This window comes from Haliotis cracherodii, unplaced genomic scaffold (genome assembly GCF_022045235.1).
Source record: "Haliotis cracherodii isolate W230 unplaced genomic scaffold, xgHalCrac1.p SCAF_9, whole genome shotgun sequence".
Taxonomy (NCBI): domain Eukaryota; kingdom Metazoa; phylum Mollusca; class Gastropoda; order Lepetellida; family Haliotidae; genus Haliotis; species Haliotis cracherodii.
In genome coordinates, this window is record NW_027266343.1 from 46,754,306 (window position 1) to 46,774,460 (window position 20,155).

A 20,155-nucleotide genomic window follows, 5' to 3' on the forward strand; every position below is an offset into this window, starting at 1 on the left:
ATTGGAAAATGATAAATTTGCTCAATCTGGATAAAAAACAACTTGTATTTTGATATACAATTAAATGTAATTTCCGAATAAAAATGCCTTGCCTTAGTAAGTCACTGAAAACAGAAAACTCTCGTAAAAAGCATTCCAGTCAATCCCTAGTGCAAGTTTGAAATTTTACAAAGGGTCAATTGGGCCCCAATTAATACATTATTTAAACTGAATTTATAGATGTATTATAGATTTATAGATGTGTGAGTGAGTCAGGTTTAACGCCGCTTTTAAAAGTATTCCAGTTATATCACGGCGTGTCAGCTTAATGTGGGAGGAAAGCCCGAAGTGATGCAGGTCTCAGACGTTTACCACTTCGTTGAAACTCACGGGCACGGGTATGGTGCTGACAAACCTAGAAACATAATTGGGGCGAACCGGGATTCGAACCCACAATCATAGGTTTCTGGCGTGTCTAAGGGTCGCAACTCTGCACAGCGAATGGCCGACACGTGTATGTGGTGTTTTTGACTGATTTTAAGCATACAAAGTGTCCAAATGGCGGAGGGGTACATGGTTTCAAAACAACCTGGCAACAGACGGGGTAAAGTTATAAGGGCGGAATTGCCGTATAATTGTTCATTCAATTCTAGACACATGATGTGCCAACAAAGGAGTGTTTATGTCCATCCGTTCAGTATAAAATCTGTTTTTTTTAAATCATCATTTATGTCGCCAACTTTTCACCATACCTCATGATAATGTAATTGTGGCTTGAACAGCCCACCTTACTTGTCTTCTGCCAGGTACATGCTGCAATTGATGTAGAAGCAGGTCTGTATCTAGTTATCTGTGTCATTTCACCGTCCACAGAATGGCGAACTCCATCACGCTTGCAACATTGGAGAAACCATCGCTGACTGTGTCCTCCATCGGGACGCTACTTGCACGACATTATGGCCTGCACATGGTCAGCTGCCAGAAACTTAACAGCTATGAAGATTTGAACTTCCGTGTCAAGGTGGAGTCATACGGAGACAATTGGATGGCAACGTGTGGCCATGACTATATTTTCAAAGTCCTAAACAAACAGAACTCACAGAACACAAAATATATAGGTAAAGTATCTTTAAATTAAATTAAATTTGTTTTATATTCAAAGTTTGAGTTGATGTGTCAGAACAATCGAGATGTATTTGATACAGATGCGACCAAGCAAGAATGTGATCTGATTTCATGAGTAATAATGATCAAGATATATTTATTATGTACAACAACTATACAAATTAGCTATTCAATATGTCACATGATCTACAAAACTATCGTTTCAGAAGCCCAGCACGAGATGATGTCTCGGGTATGTGAGATTGGCATCCTAACCCCCCGGGCCGTCCCCACTCTCACCGGGCACCTGTACCTGACGGTGAACCTGCCAGACGAGGGATGCGAGAACACAGACATCACGGGTCAGTGTTGGACTATTCTTTTGATAGAAACAAGCGACCACATTTAAAATTACAAGGAACCTGTTGAAAATCTAGACTAACTTCTTTAAGACCTGTAGCAATACTGTTAACGCTGGGCGGAACTGGAAATAATATTATTTAATGACCGAGACAGGCTAGGATCGGTATCAGTTTGTTGTTGAAAATGCTACGTTTATACGTTTGTGCCGTACTTTGCAGACTTCACAAGAGCAATTTTACAGTTAACGATGTATACTGATGGATCACTATAACAAAATATGGAAGGAACACTATTGATGACTTCATCAGGGACAAAAGGAGTCTCCACTCCCCTAGCTTGTCGCTGGGCTCAACCCATGAGGATGAGATGGTTACAACGGGTGATGTAACTGATTATGTCAATGTGTCCCGACGGCGTTTCTCACGCTATCAACCACTGGTTTATATGGACTTTAGGGTGGCCCCGTGGTGAAAGCGTTCTCTCGTGACGCTGAGGACCGGTTTCGATTCCACATATGGATATATTCGTGTGAAGCTAATTTCCCCGTGATATTGCTGGAATATTGTGTAAGGGGCGTGAAACGCTAAGAACTCATTCACTCAAATTTTTTGCGCTACTAAAATAAATGTTTCATCTCCAGCCTCCCTCTATGTAATGCGGCTGTTTGAGTATATCCCTGGGACAATACTACAGTCTGCCCCCCTCACCCCGGGGCTGTGTTACAAGGTGGGGGTGATGGCAGGCAGAGTTGACACGGCGTTAAAGGTAAGCACTGTGACAAGGTCTGTATGAAGGGATCGCCCCCTTGTATTTTCATAGCTTCTGTGTATAAAATATGATAACTAGTAAACAACTTGGAACTTTTTTGTATACAAAACATCTTTATAACGTGCACACGCTGCACCTTAGCATGATGTAGATATTATTTATGTTAGTTTAATTGCTAATCCGTAGTACCGAAAAAAACTTGTAAACAAACAGACTTCATCACCTTGACTGGTTGCTAGTGTAACTAGTGTCCCAGTTGTCAAACACTGCAGTTAACATTTCGTAATTTTGATTAATACAATTTGAGTTGACTGAGGTTATCACATTTCTGTCATCCAGGGTTGATCAGATTCAACCTGAGCTGACCACTCTCAATCAAGCATAACTTAGGGTAGAAATAGAAATAAAACTCCTCGGATTACAAAATGGCTGCCAGGAAAAGGCGAAAAACTACAGGCATGTGTATTGCTATAACACATGAGAGGTAAACACGTGTGTCATTGCTTTACACAGCTGTCATTGTACCGTTTTTATTTGACGCTTGTTAAACGACATGAAAGTTTCAAATAACGCGTAGAACATTAGAGATGCAAAATCATTGTGTAATGTGCATTATTGATTCTTTAGTAGTAAGCACTGTAACGAGGTCTGTGTGGAGGGATCGCCCCCTTGTATTTTCATAGCTTCTGTGTATAAAATATGATAACTAGTAAACAACTTGGGACTTTTTTGTATACAAAACATCTTTATAAAGTGCACACGCTGCACCTTAGCATGATGTAGATATTACTTATGTTAGTTTAATTGCTAATCCGTAGTACCGAAAAAACCTTGTAAACAAACAGACTTCATCACCTTGACTGGTTGCTTTGGATAAAAAAAATACTAACCCAGCGGAAGTCTCCCCCCCCCCTTCAAAGTATACACGGGGAAAAAAGTAAAGTGGTCTAAATGTTATATTATTGGATATATCAACATAATATGTGCCATTCGTCTGATCATTGTTTTATCATAACAAATTCATTGACAACATCTATACCGGTTAACAGGACACAGGGCGATACTCCCTAAAAGAAGGCTGGTGTAACAACTCAATTAACAATGTCAATATCGGGTGTGACAACCATTTGCGTCGATGCAGGCTAGGCAGTGGCTACGTATTGAAGATAACAGATTGACAATTTCAAGACGGCTTTCTCTGTGGATGAAGCGTTATTCTAGCAGGCGGCGAAGTCGTTAGTTAAGCACCGTGACACGCACTGTGTTACTTACATGTATGTCTCAGATACCGTCATTTGAGGGTCGTTGTTTTGTTCAGCACTTGTCTCGAACCAATGAGACAATAACTGTCCGGGTGACATGAAATAGGTTCAATATATAAAAATTGGAAACATATTTCTGAAAAATAATTGGTCTGTTTGTTTGGACTTTATGTGTCTGTTTGAAGAAATTTGCAAAAGTTTTCATCTCGACACAGGGCTTCAACCATTCTGGTTTCCATGGCAAAAAAATAACCTGGCATCCTGACCATCTACCATTGATTGTTAACCTGCTACACGTGGTAGAGGACAGTGGTGACAGAGAGATGGTCATTGACATCATCAAGACATTTCAGTCAAGTGTTCTGGAACACCTGAATGAATTTCCACAAGGTAAGATAGAACAGTGTTGCCAAGGTGTCCACCTTCTCAGAACAACATCCTTTATGGATTCCTGTCCGAACATGCCCTAATACAAGGTGTCAGGCCCAAGTAAACATACATGTAGCTTCTGCATGTCGTTGTCGCGACTAAACTGGAGATCCGGTAGTCATGCTCTGTGGCAGCCAACTACTATCTTCTGTTGCAAGTAGCCGCCATATAGCTGAAATATTGTTGACTGCGGCGTTATATTAATTAATGTTATGTTAATTAATAAATATTATCATACGACGAGTTTACGTGTACTTTGAAATACTACTCGTATCAGTTCTTGATTTAGTGTCCCAGTTGTCAAACACTGCAGTTAACATTTCGTAATTTTGATTAATACAATTTGAGTTGACTGAGGTTATCACATTTCTGTCATCCAGGGTTGATCAGATTCAACCTGAGCTGACCACTCTTAATCAAGCATAACAACTTAGGGTAGTAATCGAAATAAAACTCCTCGGATTACAAAATGGCTGCCAGGAAAAGGCGAAAAACTACAGGCATGTGTATTGCTATAACACATGAGAGGTAAACACGTGTGTCATTGTACCGTTTTTATTTGACGCATGTAAAACGACATGAAAGTTTCAAATAACGCGTAGAACATTAGAGATGCAAAATCATTGTGTAATGTGCATTATTGATTCTTTAGTAGTAAGCACTGTGACAAGGTCTGTATGAAGGGATCGCCCCCTTGTATTTTCATTGCTTCTGTGTATAAAATGTGGTAACTAGTAAACAACTTGGGACTTTTTTGTATACAAAACATCTTTATAAAGTGCACACGCTGCATCTTAGCATGATGTAGATATTACTTATGTTAGTTTAATTGCTAATCCGTAGTACCGAAAAAACCTTGTAAACAAACAGACTTTATCACCTTGACTGGTTGCTTTGGATAAAAAAAATACTAACCCAGCGGAAGTCTCCTACTCTTCCATTACAAAATGGCTGCCAGGAAAAGGCGAAAAACTACAGGCATGTGTATTGCTATAACACATGAGAGGTAAACACGTGTGTCATTGCTTTACGCAGCTGTCATTGTACCGTTTTTATTTGACGCATGAAAAACGACATGAAAGTTTCAAATAACGCGTAGAACATTAGAGATGCAAAATCATTGTGTAATGTGCATTATTGATTCTTTAGTATTTGTATCAACAGTCGAAAGTTAAACGTCCCTAGCCTGGCGTAGATCAGAATGCATATATACTACAATTGCTTACTTGTATTCATTAAAATGTTTGTATTCACGATTGAATCAACAGTTGATGAGAAAAGTTTTAATGATTACGTCTTTGTGGCTCCCAACTAGAGTACCGCACCACAATTGCTTACTTGTATTCATTAAAATGTTTGTATTCACGATTGAATCAACAGTTGATGAGAAAAGTTTTAATGATTACGTCTTTGTGGCTCCCAACTAGAGTACCGCACCACAATTGCTTACTTGTATTCATTAAAATGTTTGTATTCACGATTGAATCAACAGTTGATGAGAAAAGTTTTAATGATTACGTCTTTGTGGCTCCCAACTAGAGTACCGCACCACAATTGCTTACTTGTATTCATTAAAATGTTTGTATTCACGATTGAATCAACAGTTAATGAGAAAAGTTTTAATGATTACATCTTTGTGGCTCCCAACTAGAGTACCGCACCACAATTGCTTACTTGTATTCATTAAAATGTTTGTATTCACGATTGAATCAACAGTTAATGAGAAAAGTTTTAATGATTACGTCTTTGTGGCTCCCAAATAGCTCCCCGCACCCCAGGTCAGAAGGGATGGGCAACTTTGGTCAACCTTAGTATCACGTAAACTGTATCACTTGGTCAACAGGGGTCACAAGGTTGCCCAGGGTTTCAAAATTGAACGCGATCACGGATTTGGCTCAGTCCAGATCCTAGATCTGTCAGCACCTTACCCACGCGCGTGGATCACCACAGCGTTACGGTAAACGACCACAATCTGAGTCAATTTGTTATCGAACAATAAAGGATGCCATCGAACGATACCCAAAAGACGCCAGTGTTATCACCACCAGTTAGGAAGTTTGTAGAAAACCAAAGTGAGGCTGAAGATAGGATATTGTAACAAAGGTCTGGGATTAACCAGCACTTAGAAAGAGTCCTCTATGCCTAGCTTTTTGGTCTGTTCAGTCCGGCGTTAAACCAAACACGAATCAACACTTATTATTTTTTTTATGATTGTTCGGGTATCCTCTGTTTACATATTAAGTTTAATGAATTTATGTACAATTATTAAATTATCTGATGATTTGCAGGAATGTTATTGTTTATTCATCATCTGTGGAATTGTGCCAATGCGTAAATGGAAATTAATGCATTGAAATTTATACGTATTTTTTAGGAACGATCCATGGGGATTTGAACGAAGGGAACATCTTAGTAACTGAAGCTGCCGATGACGACAGATGGAGGGATGAGCACGATGTGTCCGCCATCTTGGATTATGGTGACAGTGCTTATCTGCCATACATCTTTGAGGTTGCCATAGCAATGGCGTACATGTCAATCCTTAGCGACAACATCCCACCACAGACTGCATCCGGGTACGTTCTGGCAGGCTATCTTACCCAGAATGATTTGTCTGACACAGAAATGGAACTGTTACAGTTATGTGTATGCGCGCGCATCACTCAGTCACTGGTTATCGGCGCCTACTCATTCCATGTTGATCCCAGTAACATCTACACGCTTAACACGGCTAAGAAAGGCTGGCCACGACTTCGTCAACTGTGGAAAATGGACTCAGAACAGTTGGTCAGAGAGTGGCGGAACATTGCTCGGACCTGCGAGAAACCACTCGTGGCTGATGATGAAGACGATGGTGATGCTGGTGATGCTGGTGATGCTGGTGATGCTGTTGAATCTGCTGCTGCTGCTGCTGATGATGATGATGATGACTAAAATTGTATTAGACGTCTTATGAGAATTCTTCGTTGCCATACACATAGTGTCATCGAAAGGCCCCCGTCTAAAACACGCATGCCATGCATATATACTACGTTGTGCATGAAGTAAATTCTATTAGTCTTTACAAAGGTCAACCCTTATGTCAGATATCATAACCAGTCTAAAAGTGTATTATAACGTCAACGTTTCTGGATTTTCATATTTGTATCTGTCTTATCTACATGTGTACATGTACTTCAACCTGTGTCCATGATTCACTGGTCTGTGGTAATATATTGCCAGTTCCGTTGCAGACTGACATCTAGTCTCTGAAGTGAACAAATTTATAGAAAAGAAGTAGTTGTCTAATGAGTTTGATAGAATATAAGAAAGGAAACTCTTAGTTCTCTCTACCGCTTTAGAAATTGGAAGTAAGAACAAAGATCTGATTTTAATGATATTGCAGGTGAACTTTCTGGTCCAGCCAATCGGCGTCGGGGCAAAGCATTATGACCTGCATACCTGATGTATGTATCTCGAAAAACCGTCAACAAATTATATAGAGTATACAGGGTCATGTTTACAAGATTTCATACAATGTAAGACAATGACACAAATATGTGTCTGCTGCTACAAATACTAAGCCATATTATAACTGGCAATGCACTTACGAACGTCCAGAATTTGTCACACTTGAATGTCTTGAATAAGACAAATCCTCTTTTTCTTGAATCCAGAAATCATATTGAGGGGAGTGTTGATACAATACAGTTCAATATTTATGGGAGCTTGTTTATAATGGCTTTAAAACACACCCGTCTGCAATATCGTGTTATCTCATCACAGTATTTACGTACCATATTGTGTTGCCATTCTCAACAGGCCAGCTCTCCTTTTACTAAACATATTTTCTAACTTTCGTTTGTAACAACGTATGTTATATATACTAACACTTCTTATATCTTACTTCATATGTCATCAATACGCCTTACATGTTTGTAGGTTCTTTATTTTTCAATGTTGAGCTCGCCCTTTTCTATTTGTTGTTGTTGTCGTTTTTGTCTTTGATGTAAGTGACATAATGTGGCCTCTTTTATCATACGCAACACATTCATTGCGCATCCACACTTCTGTCCTTTATTCTATTTTGCTTTGTCCTCGGCCCTTTCTCTTGCTAGTTTCCCCACCTCCTGCCCCTTGCACCATTTTCTATACCATGTCATTGCACACACCATACAGCGCAAGCATAGACCTTCATTCTTTTTATATATTTTTAATATTTTAGGTATCAGTGTCATCAATGACCATTGATATACCTTTGGTACATTTATATAGTATTTTCTATCAGTTCTGGAATTCCACCTTTATATGGGCTATATCTGTTTTCATTAAAACTGCATAACCATAGCCAACCGCCATACTTTCCTGTAGCTCAGGATTCTTTCGAGCGGTTGGTCCCATGGCTTGGGCACTTTTAAGCTAAATGTGTATGTAAGTTTTTTATTGGCCTCACATAATATATACCGACCTTATTATCCTTATGTCATAGCGACTGATTTACGACTACCATTGTCTGAAGTACATTTGATTGCAAAGGCTAATTACCCTGTAGCCATGACATGTATATGTCTCCGTCTCGTAGTGAAATTGCACATTACAAAGAATACTTGGTTGATGTAACCAATATCGTAAAATCAACTCTTAGTTCTCCCTACCGCTTTAGAAATTGGTAGTAAGAACAAATATCTGATTTTAACGAGATTGCAGGCGAACTTTCTAATCAAGCCAATCGGCGTCGGGACAAGGCATTACGACCTCTAAATCTGATTTATGTATCTCGAAAACAATAGATAATAAGCCAAGGTCGGTAGTTCGATTCCTGGCCACATCATACAAAGAGATGATATTTGTTGTTTCCCTGCCTGGCGTTCGGCATTAAGGGATACAACAAGGTCTTTAGCTGGTCGGCTTGGAGTCGGTCTTAAAGGGGCACTGATCTAAAGCAATTCCCCGGGACTGGTTGTTGCCTTTCTTATTGCTTTTTCCCCGTAAGTACCCGGATGATACGCAACGCAACTGAGCGTGACAAGAAACTGGGCTACCGTCTGCAAGGACAGCTAAATAAACTTGGAGGCAGCATTTGTTTGACGCAATTTTGAACACTGATTGGTTAACCGTGATCTATTAAGATTTTGACAAAGGGCGCATGTTAATTATTTTTCTCAGTCTAAACAAACAGACAAAGAGAACGGCGGAGCTCATCGGATGTCGTCATTTGAAAAAAACCCTGATTGTTGAAGTTTAAATTCATTGAAAAAAAGTATCCATGCAGTGAAAGCTTTTTTCGGATTTCGGATTGCGTCGATAATACGATTACTCCTCCCTTGTTGTCATCCACGTTTTCTGGTATAACCCTACACTTGTGTATTTGTCGTCATTCACTTGATGCTCAGTTAATGAATTTATTGCAGGTATAATTAGTGGTAGCACCACTCAGAATACCTGACAAAGGTTCCCATTTGGCATTTATTGTGTCTGGGGTAATTATTCAATCTAAATCTAGGTTTGAGGTGAGATGAAATGTGTTTTATGTAATATGCACGTGGCAGCCCAGCAAGAGATGAATGATCAGTTGATTTACTTTTTTGTAAATCAACGGATCGTTCCTAGTCATCAAAGGATTAACAGAAAATACATTGATTGTTTAATCACTGTTATCTTGCACTGTGGATATGTCAAAAGTGAGTGTTAACATGTCTAGGTTAACTAAAAGAAAAGGACTACACTCATATGATGGCGTGAATTGCCGATGTAAAAACAACATACTTTGTTCAAAGGGTTAACTAATAATACGTTGATTGATTGCTCATTGTCATCTAACTCAATGGATTTTTTTAGGAACCGTGGACATTATGAAAATAGTTGATATATGGGCTATCTCAGCCGACCTTTGAGACTTGACACTTTTGTAAAAAACATGAAACAATCTTAGTGAACAGCTGAGAAACGAACACCGGTTATAATATCCCGAAACGATATATATATAGACAAATATATATATATTAAAATATTTGATTGTTACATAAATTCGTGACATCGAATAAGTTTCTTTGTACAGCTGCAGACGTGTGGGATATTGTTCGTTTATGTGGATATTCACGGATACATTCCTCGAACAAGGAAGCTGCCTTAAATTATACACATAAATTTGGTAGGTTGTAATTATGACTTTTGCATTTTGTTTTCCTTCATTTGCTGAAGTATTGGACAGATTCATTTTTCTTCTTCTACGTCTTGGTTGGGAAATTCTTCGATGTAAGGGTGTAAATATTTCAATCATTTTGGCTGAAAAATCTGTCCATTTGTTTTGCAGATTGACTAAAATTGAGTAAGACGACCCAAAGGGCCTAAAAACATCACAATAGATTATTATGTAGGATTAGAAGCCAAACAATATAGAAATGTGCTTTTCATCGTAACATTTTCAGTCACTTGGTGATGATATTAAACATGAAAATGTTTGGAATTCGTTGGCATAATAATACAGATACAGATTTGTAACATATATAACTGAATATTCAGTCGTTTAATAAATTTCCTTAGTGAAAATGTTGCACATGTTGACTGTAAAAATAAAAACATGATAAAATAAGCAATGCTCAGGAGAAATATTTACTTTGTGTTGTAAGTCAAAATAGTGTAAACGAAAATCGCACAATTACCAAGCAAGTCACTTATCAAAACTTGTCACCATTACCGATGCAACCCACAAAGATACCTACCTTTCCTTATCATTTACAAAACTGTATTTCATTTTGTTGATCAATGTGACCATACGCCCTTCTACTATCAAAAGTGACAAATGCGCTTACGAATTGCGCAGCACAGGTCGCGAGTCAAGGTTTCTGCTGTATCATCCGGGTACTCACGGGAAAAAACAATAACAAAGGCAACAACCGGTTTCTCAGTTGGCAAGCACTATAAAACTGACACTAATCGGGACTGTAACAAGTAACCACACACGTGCTGAATCAGCGCAAAAATCTTGAACGCGACGTGGCGGGGCCCTTTATAACCCATAATACAAAAAGTAGCTCGCATTCCAACCTATAAATAATGTATGATATATTCATAGCCACCTACAGATCAGACCCTAATGTAAATACTCCCTCCAATGTCTGTCGTGTGTATCAGAGTGGAACTGCCCTGTACCAAGCTGGACATGCTCGTTGTTTGCTGACAGTAAATCCTTCTCCTCTGCTGCTGCTTGTATTCTACATAAAGGATAATTCGTGGTGCCTGAAGCTCTGTATATAATTGTTGGTATCATTTCCCCGTCCACAAAATGGCGAACTTCATCACGCTTGTAACACCGGAGAAACCATCGTTGACTGTGTCCTCCATTGGGACGCTATTTGCACGACATTATGGCCTGCACATGGTCAGCTGCCAGAAACTTAACAGCTATGAAGATTTGAACTTCCGGATCGAGGTGGAGTCAAACGGAGACAATTCGAAGGAAACATGTGGCCATGGTTATATTTTCAAAGTTCTTAACAAACGGAACTCACAGAACACAAAATATATAGGTAAAGTATCTTGTGTTATTGTATTCAAAGTTTGAGTTCAAGATGCATTTGATACAGATGCGATCTAGCAAGGATGTGATCTGATTTCATATGTAGTAATAACAATGACGTATTTATTACGTCCAACTTTTCTACTATCAAATGCGCTATTCAATATGTCACATGATTAACGAAACTATTATTTCAGAAGCCCAGCTCGAGATGATGTCTCGGGTATATGAGATTGGTATCCTCACCCCCCGGGCCGTCCCTACCCTCACCGGGCACCTGTACCTGACGGTGAACCTGCCAGACGAGGGCTGCGAGAACTCAGACATCACGGGTCAGTGCCGGAATAACTCTCATATACTTTTGATAGAAACAAGCAACCACATTTAAAGTGACACCTCACTTTATTCAGTACTTGTAGGCCACGGGCCTTTTTTGTACAAACAAAATACAATATAGGTCCGAACAGTATAAAATACAACACATTCTTCTGCTTTTAACAAAAGCAGTGTTAACATACTTGCATATCATCAAAGCTGGAGCATTTGTGTTCTTACATTAGGCAAGACGTAGGCATCCCCATAGGCACCAATTGTGATCCCCTTCTTGCGGATCTGTTTCTTTATGCATTTGAATCAAATTTCAGTTCGGATTGGCAAGGCCAAAACAAGGTTATTTGGCCACGAAGTTTAACTTAAGCTTAAGGTATATCGATGGTCTGATAACAATCAAATAGCCATTCCCCTTTCTCTGATTCACCCACCGGAACTAGAAATAAAGGAGACCGATGAGACCGCCTCATATGTTTCATGTTTAGATATATGCATAAAGATTCAGAATGACAAAACACTCTCCACACGACTGTATGACAAGATCTAGACAGATGACTTAAATTTTCCAACAGTAAAATTTCCCTTCATTTTGAGCAATATTCCAGCAGCTCCAGCCTTTGGTGTTTACATTTCACAACTTTTGAGATACAATCAAGCATGCTGTTTCTACCTAGATTTCAAAGAGCGTCATACGACTCTTGCTCAGAGGTTGTTTGATCAGGGTTACAACATTCAAGGCCTCAGTAAAGCTTTCAAAAGGTTTTATGGTAGACATGTTGAGGACACTTCCAAATTTGGCGCATCAGTGACAACAATAATGTCTGATGCAATTCCCTATTTTGACTTGTACCATATGTTCCCGTGTTCTTTCAGGTGACTTGCCTTTGCATGTGTTTGTGACGTGTGTCACCGGTGGGGCAGGATATGCTCACCTTTTCGCGAACAGCTGGCATCATTACTATTTGATACTGATTCCTAAACACATGCTCATGATAGAGTCGGAGTCGTACAATCAACTCTGCTTTATGCAGAGATTTCTATTGGGTAGGGAAAGGGGTTTGTCGCTTTATTTTACAGCATTGGCGTAAAACAAGTACTTTGCTGTATTCATATTGATAATAGTGCCTTGCGATGACAGTAGTGTATTAAACTTTAGATATATAGAAAGATGAAAAATTAGATTTTTTGTAACTTTGCCTAAGATGGATACAAGCTGGACAAATAAACAAACAGTGATATTCATTTTCGATATGGTTTAAGCCACAAACTTTACATCTTCTAAATCCACGAGGAATATTAAAATGTCGTTCAATTTCTAAATTGTGAGAACTGAGCCAAAAACGAATCAATGTGGCCCTTAATTTATTTACAGTAATACTACTCAAACAGTTATCACATGAAGTGAATGTTTTAAACTGCATAATAAGCCATTTGGGGGCTTTTTGATAAATCACTATGCCAAACCTGAAAAAAGCTGTCTTTTAACCCGCTGACGTAGGGCGCGGTAAACGAGATTCCTGCATATTTATAAGAGACAACCAACATTTGACACATTACAAAACAGAAAGCGACTGAATAGAATATCCACGACACTCGTCTCATTATTTGAAGATGATAACTTTACATTTAGAAGACGCTTACAGGCATACAATTGAACTTTTTATAGTAGTTCTATGTCACTGAACCCCCAAATTTTGTATTGGTGTTATGTTTGCATCAAATAATTTGAAGTAAAAGTGAGGCGAGTATGGTTTCAAGGAATGTATTCCACTTAACAGGACCATGAATACCGTATACAACTTCATTTGTAAGTTGTTGACTGTATTTCCAAACACAACAAGGTCATCAGCAAAGAGAAGTAGAAAACTATGAATAACTTCCGGATGTGACTGAACACAAAAACGACAATTTTGTTCTTTCATTAAAAAAACTGAAACAGAAAGGGACTAAGCATCCACCCTTGCCTCACACCCATGAAACAATCAAATCTACCAGATACTCTGTTGTTTGAACGAACACAAGCCTTTACATTAGTGTAGTTGGATTGTAATATTTCACCTACTTTAGCACCCAAACCATGTTTTACTATGGCTTTCGTAGAAGAGCAAGCTGAATGGAGTCGAATGCTTTGAATAAGATCATCCTGAATACCCATCTGTTCGGAATACAGCGACGAGAAATAGTCCCCCCAGTCTCGTATATCAATAGGGTTGGGGCGTTGCGGTCGTCCAGACACACGCTTTATGATGTCCCAGATACGTTTAGAGTCTCCCGCTAGAGGACTCCTTATTGTGGACAAAACACTTTCCGCGTATGTCTTTATTCTTTGCGGTTACTTAAGGGATCTGACTTCACTTCACATTGGTTCTACTGTTCATGTCTTAAAGTGCAATGATAGAAACAGCTGGGTACTCTTCGAGTGTACTCAATACAATATATAGCAAAATCTCTACCCTGTTTTGTGTATCTATATGGATATATATCTATATATATGTAATATCTATCTATCTATCTATCTATCTATCTATCTATCTATCTATCTATCTATCTATCTATCTATCTATCTATATATATATATATATATATATATATATATATATATATATATATATATGTATGTAATCACACATAATATATCTCTACTGAAACCTAACATGCTTTTGTCAAGCAGATTAATAAAAGAATTTTGTCAGTATCGAACATCAATAACATATCTTACCAGTGAATGTTTCACCAAAACCAGTATTCCTCCAGAATATCTCCCGAACTGGGACATTTTTGTGGCTGGTAAACAAAAAAAGGATATATTCTGGAAAAATGTCACTAAAGTAATTTTCTAAGCAACATTGTCATATTCAGACAAAAAAACCACAGTCATTACCGGACAGTCTGTTGGTTGAACCGTCTATATTCCAAGCAAGGTAAGATAAGCTTTTGCCTGTTGACTCGCTCTATCAGCCCTGGCCATGAGGCAGAGCTTACCTTCAACCTTGACCGCAGCACCCGCTCCTGATCCACAGCTGACGATGTTCCACTTGAGTCGCGATCTGCGACTGGAGCCGACAACTGATGCTCGTCAGCTTCCAGAGTAGTAGTTAGCATGCCCTCAATAACGAGCCTGACATATTATCATTGTCCCCATTCTTTTCAGATCTGAGCAAAGGCAGGTTCTCAAGCTATCGCTTCGCCAAGTCATTAGCAACTCAAATGTTGAGTGTACTGAGCTCTGTCGTATCTTGAATTTTGAAATCTTCTTTTCCGTTCGGAAAAAAATTGGATATGAAAAGCCGCCACTTTCAGCTTATATCAACTTCGTCCTGGGGTCTCTCGATTTGCTCGTGCATGGCGTGGGTTGACTGTCAATTTGGTATGAATGGACTGAATTATTTCCTCAAGTTCGATTGTTCGACCTGACACTGTCTCAATATTAGACTACATTTTCTTCTGTGTTTCTTTTATTGTCGAATGCTCATAACGTCAAAAGTGACTCTGTAATGTCCTTTTTGATCTCATCACATTTCTTGTCAAACTCTACATATTTGACCTGAATATTCTAGACAAACGCCCGTTCCAACATGCAGGAAGACAATAACCCTGGCTCTTAATGAAACATCGTGTCGTTCATCGGTGTCCATGTTGACACTGGGTCGTACCTTACCAGTCTCACACCACGTGGAGACACTGGCTGTTTGAACACCCCAATGCGCATTCTCCGGATATTAATGCCCACCCCCTTACTTATCAAACTCTATGACGTTTGTGGTGCAACACCGCTCGTAGTAAACGCAGTATGTCTTGATTTCGTTGCTCACACTATAAGCCACTGGTTTATTGGGACGTTGGGGTAGCCCAATGGTCAAAGCGTCCGCTTCTCACGCCGTAGACCGGTTTTGGAAAAGCTCATTTCCCACGTGACGTTGCTGTAATATTGCGTAAGGGGCGTTGAACTCTAAGTACTCATTCATTCACACACTTTCTGAATACTGTGCTACTACAATAAAGGCTTCCTTTCCAGACACAGACTCCCCCTATGTTGTGCGGTTGTTTGAGTATATCCCTGGGACAATACTACAGTCTGTTCCCCTCACCCCGGGGCTGTGTTACAAGGTGGGGGAGATGGCAGGCAGAGTTGACACGGCGTTAAAGGTAAGCACTGTGACGAGGTCTGTTTGGCGGGATCGGCCCCTTGTATTTGTAATACTGCTGTATATTAAATGCTTTATTCCTCAGGTTTTAGTTGTGAGATGGTAACTAAATAAACCACTTGGGCATTTTTTGTATATAAAACATATTTATGAAGTGCAAACGCTGCACCTTATCATGATATCAAGCAGAGTTGACACGGCATTTAAGGTAAGCACTGTGACGAGGTCTGTGTGGAGGGACCGCCCCCTTGTATTTTTATAGCTTCTGTGTATAAAATGTGGTAACTAATAAACCACTTGGGACTTTTTTGTATACAAAAGATCTTTATAAAATACACACGCTGTACCTTAGCATGATGTTGATATTACTTTTGTTAGTTTCATTGTTTATCCATAGTTTCGGATTAAAGCTTTAAAGAAACACATTTCATCGCCTTGTCTGGCCGCTTGGGATTTAAAAATATTTAAAAAAACTAACCCAGCGGAAGCTTCTTCTCTTCCGTCCGCGCCGTGCCGCCCCACAATGTATACAAACGGGGAAAAGGTTACAACTGTGCTTCATATAAAGTGTTGTAAATGTTATGTTCGTCCTTCGTCTTATTTTATCATACCAAATTGATTGACAAAACCCACACTGGTTAACAGGAGACAGAGTGTCATCATGTCTCGAATATACTCTTGTCACGGTCGAGTGATTTCTCCGCTCACCACATTCGTCACCACTCGTCCCTTTCCGTAGCCTGCAAGAAGACTCGCCCCCCTATCAATGAATGTTATGTTCGAAAATACGACAAACCAATCAGAATGCGTGTATGACTTCAAGTACTTCGGTCAAAGAATCCCTCAGGAATATTTTTTGATGTTACATATGTCTTGCATTTAAAAATATACCCAAGATACAGTTAAGTGTGTTCAATCATATTGTATAATACCGTAAATCCCGATGTGTTTTCAATAGCATCTTGAATATATATGATATATGGGGATAATATGCATGAATCATTGCGCAACAAGTTAACATTTCTTTTATGCTCTGCCCGTTTGCGCTTAGACGGAACCTAGTTGAAAAAATGGCCACGAGCGGGGCACGAGTTGCTATTCGGCTTGTCCCGGAATAACACGAGTTGGTCTCGAATGTATTAACCCCTCAGACTTCGTTAAATGGTTTACAATGGTCTCACAACTGGGGTCTCACGTTCGAAACTCAGGTTTCGTCAGTAAGTGGTTTCGGGACACTGTTCAGTCTAGGATCTGACTTATTCTCGTTGTACTGAACTAAACGTAGTAGCTTGCGTATTTGCTCTGATGTTATTAATCAGAGATCTTTGTCAACGCAGATTGAGTTTATCTGATCTTTTATTGTCATCTATTAGTACTATTAGCCGTTATTAATCAACCTGTGAACCTATTACCACGTTTACTGTAGGAGTGAGTGAGTGAGTGAATATGATTTTACGCCGCTTTTAGCAATTATTCCAGCAATATCACGGCGGGGGACACCAGAAATGGGCTTCACACATTGTACCCATGTCGGGAATCGAACCCGGGTCTTCGGCGTGACGAGCGAACGCTTCAACCACTAGGCTACCCGACCGCCCCTTTACTGTAGGACTTAGTTCTAGTTTAATGACACTCCTGATCACTGGACCACAGCGCCGTGACACAGAGCGATACGCCCTGAAGGAGGGGTGGTATAACAACTCAGTTAGCAATGTGACCCGTGAAGATTCCGGGGTAGAATAGGTCTTCAGCAACCCATGCTTGCCGTAAAAGGCGACTATGCTTGTCGTAAAAGGCGACTAACGGGATCGGGTGGCCAGGCTTGCTGACTTGGTTGATGCATGTCATCGATCCCAATTGCGTGGATCGATGCTCATGATATTAATCACTGGATTGTCTGGTCCAGACTCGATTATTTACAGACCGTCGTCATATAGCTGGAATATTGCTGAGTGCGGCGTTAAACAACAAACCAACCAACCAACCAATTAACAATGTCAATATCGGGTGTGGCCAATATTTGCGTTGAGGCATTGGAGGCAGCAGCTGCGCATTGAAGACACTGAAGACAACATCCTCTGTGGATGAAGCGTTACTCGAGCGTAGGCGGTGTAATCGTTAGTTAAGCGCCGTGACACGCACTGTGTTACTTATGTCTCAGATGCCACAGTCATTTTAGGGTCTTTGTTTTGTTCAGCACTTGTCTCGACCCAATGATACAATAACGGTTCGGGTGACATGAAATAGTTCCAATGTTTGAAAAGTGGAAACATATTTCTGAAAAATGATTGGTCTGTTTGTCTAGCCTCTATGTCAAGGTAGACATAATTTTATGGACAACAACTTCTTTAACACATTTAATACATAACGTATTAAAGAAGTTGTTATCCATAAAAACAAATTAAAAAAATGTGTCTACATTGTCATCCGTCAACTTCTAAGTTATTGCTATCAAACAATTTTGGCCTTTATGTGTCTAAAACATTTGCTTACGTTTTCATCTCGACGCAGGGCTTCGACCATTCTGGTTTACATGGCAACAAAGTAATCTGGCATCTTGACCATCTGCCGATGATTTTTAACTTGCTACACATGGTAGAGGACAATGGTGACAGAGAGATGGCCAGTGATGTCATTAAGACATTTCAGTCACGTGTTCTGGAACACCTGAATACATTTTCACAAGGTAAGATAGAACAGTGTTGCCAAGGTGTCCGCTTTATCAAAACAACAACCTTTATGGATTCCGATCCGAACTTGCCCGAATTTGCCCGAACATGCCCGAACACACATACATGTAGCTTGTCGTCAGAGGCGAATAAACTGGAGCCCAGGTAGTCATGCTCTGCTGCAGCTAACTACTATCTTCTGTTGCAGGCGTCCGCCATATAGCTGAAATTGGTTAATGCTTCACCAGCTACGTACTATGCGTTCTACACGTACAATAGCAGCAAGCCCTGAGCTCATGTCGAATTTAACCTGATAGCTTTCTGTTGGTTCCGTGTCCTTTCAACTTTGGTCAACCGAAGTATGACGTACACTGGGACATACCTTGGGACATACCTTGGGACATGTCGTCCAGGGTTTTGAAATTGAACACGAGTAGGATTCGACCCCGTACAGATCCTAGATCTGTCAGCACCTTCCCCACGCTCCCGGATCACCACAACCTTACGGTAAACGACCACAACCTGAGTCAATTTGTTATCGAACATTAAAGGATGCCATCAAACGATACCCAAAGACTGGAAGACTTACAGTAATACGTGACCTAATCTCTTAACAATGGAATTCATTCTTCACACATGACGCTAGTGTTATCACCACCAGTTAGGACGTTTGTAGAAAACCAAAGTGACGCTAAAGATAGCATGAAAATGTAACAACGGTCTGCGATTAATTTGCACTTAGAATGAGTCCTCAATGCCTAGCTTTAGGCTGACACGAGGTGATGTAACCATATTCTGTTCAAACCAGCGTTAAACCTAACTTATTCGAATCAACACTCGTTATGTTTTATGTTTGTTTGGGTATCATCAGTTTAATGAATTTATATATAGTTATTAAGCGATCTCATTATTTGCAGGGATGTTATAGTTTTTGTGCCAATGGGTAAGTGGAAATTAATACATATTTTTTTTAGGAACGATCCATGGTGATTTTAACGAAGGGAACATCCTGGTAACTGAAGCTGCGGATGACGACAGATGGAGGGATGAGCACGATGTGTCCGCCATCTTGGATTATGCTCACAATGGTTATCTGCCTTACATCTTTGAGGTAGCCATAGCAATGGCGTACATGTCAATCCTTAGCGACAACATCCCGCCACAAACTGCATCCGGGTATGTTCTGGCAGGCTATCTAACGCAGAATAATTTGTCAGACAGTGAAATTGATGTGTTAAAGATATGTGTATGCGCGCGCATCACTCAGTCACTGGTAATCGGCGCCTACTCGTTCAATGTTGATCCAAGTAACGTCTACACGCTTAACACGGCTAAGATAGGCTGGCCACGACTTCGTCAGCTGTGGAAAATGGACACAGAGCAGTTGGTCAGAGATTGGCGGAACATCGCCAGGTCCTGCAAGGTAACGCTCGTGTCTGACTGATGATTTCGAGATGATGATGATGATGATGATGATGACTATAATTGTCAACAAGTCTTCTTAATGTGTTTTTCATTGCCATATACATAGTGTCATCGAAAGGCCTGCGGCCGTCTTAATTAATTAAAACACGCACGCCATGTATATACACTACGTTGTGCATGAAG

At 39.9% G+C, this 20,155-nt stretch overlaps 2 protein-coding genes across 2 annotated transcripts; both read left to right on the forward strand.

Annotated features, from left to right (window-relative positions):
- The first annotated feature begins 853 nt into the window (after positions 1–853).
- On the forward strand, positions 854–6,839 carry LOC139451918 (hydroxylysine kinase-like). Its single transcript, XM_071233202.1, has 5 exons — positions 854–1,097; positions 1,311–1,451; positions 2,087–2,211; positions 3,692–3,866; positions 6,280–6,839. The coding sequence occupies exons 1-5, from the start codon at positions 854–856 to the stop codon at positions 6,837–6,839; spliced, it is 1,245 nt and encodes a 414-aa protein (XP_071089303.1).
- A 4,330-nt stretch (positions 6,840–11,169) lies between these two features.
- On the forward strand, positions 11,170–19,991 carry LOC139453324 (hydroxylysine kinase-like). Its single transcript, XM_071234991.1, has 5 exons — positions 11,170–11,413; positions 11,601–11,735; positions 15,749–15,879; positions 18,390–18,564; positions 19,522–19,991. Exons 1-5 carry the CDS (start codon positions 11,170–11,172, stop codon positions 19,989–19,991), a joined length of 1,155 nt encoding a protein of 384 aa, XP_071091092.1.
- The last annotated feature ends 164 nt before the right edge of the window (positions 19,992–20,155 follow it).

What these genes read in the sequence shown, in the direction of transcription:
- LOC139451918 (XM_071233202.1), top strand. Translation starts at nt 854, where the DNA reads ATGGCGAACTCCATCACGCTTGCAACATTGGAGAAACCATCGCTGACT. An exon ending in ACAGAACACAAAATATATAG is followed by an intron (nt 1,098 to 1,310) that starts GTAAAGTATCTT and finishes CTATCGTTTCAG; the next exon opens with AAGCCCAGCACGAGATGATG. An exon ending in CACAGACATCACGGGTCAGT is followed by an intron (nt 1,452 to 2,086) that starts GTTGGACTATTC and finishes TTTCATCTCCAG; the next exon opens with CCTCCCTCTATGTAATGCGG.
- LOC139453324 (XM_071234991.1), top strand. Translation starts at nt 11,170, where the DNA reads ATGGCGAACTTCATCACGCTTGTAACACCGGAGAAACCATCGTTGACT. An exon ending in ACAGAACACAAAATATATAG is followed by an intron (nt 11,414 to 11,600) that starts GTAAAGTATCTT and finishes CTATTATTTCAG; the next exon opens with AAGCCCAGCTCGAGATGATG. An exon ending in CCTGAATACATTTTCACAAG is followed by an intron (nt 18,565 to 19,521) that starts GTAAGATAGAAC and finishes TATTTTTTTTAG; the next exon opens with GAACGATCCATGGTGATTTT.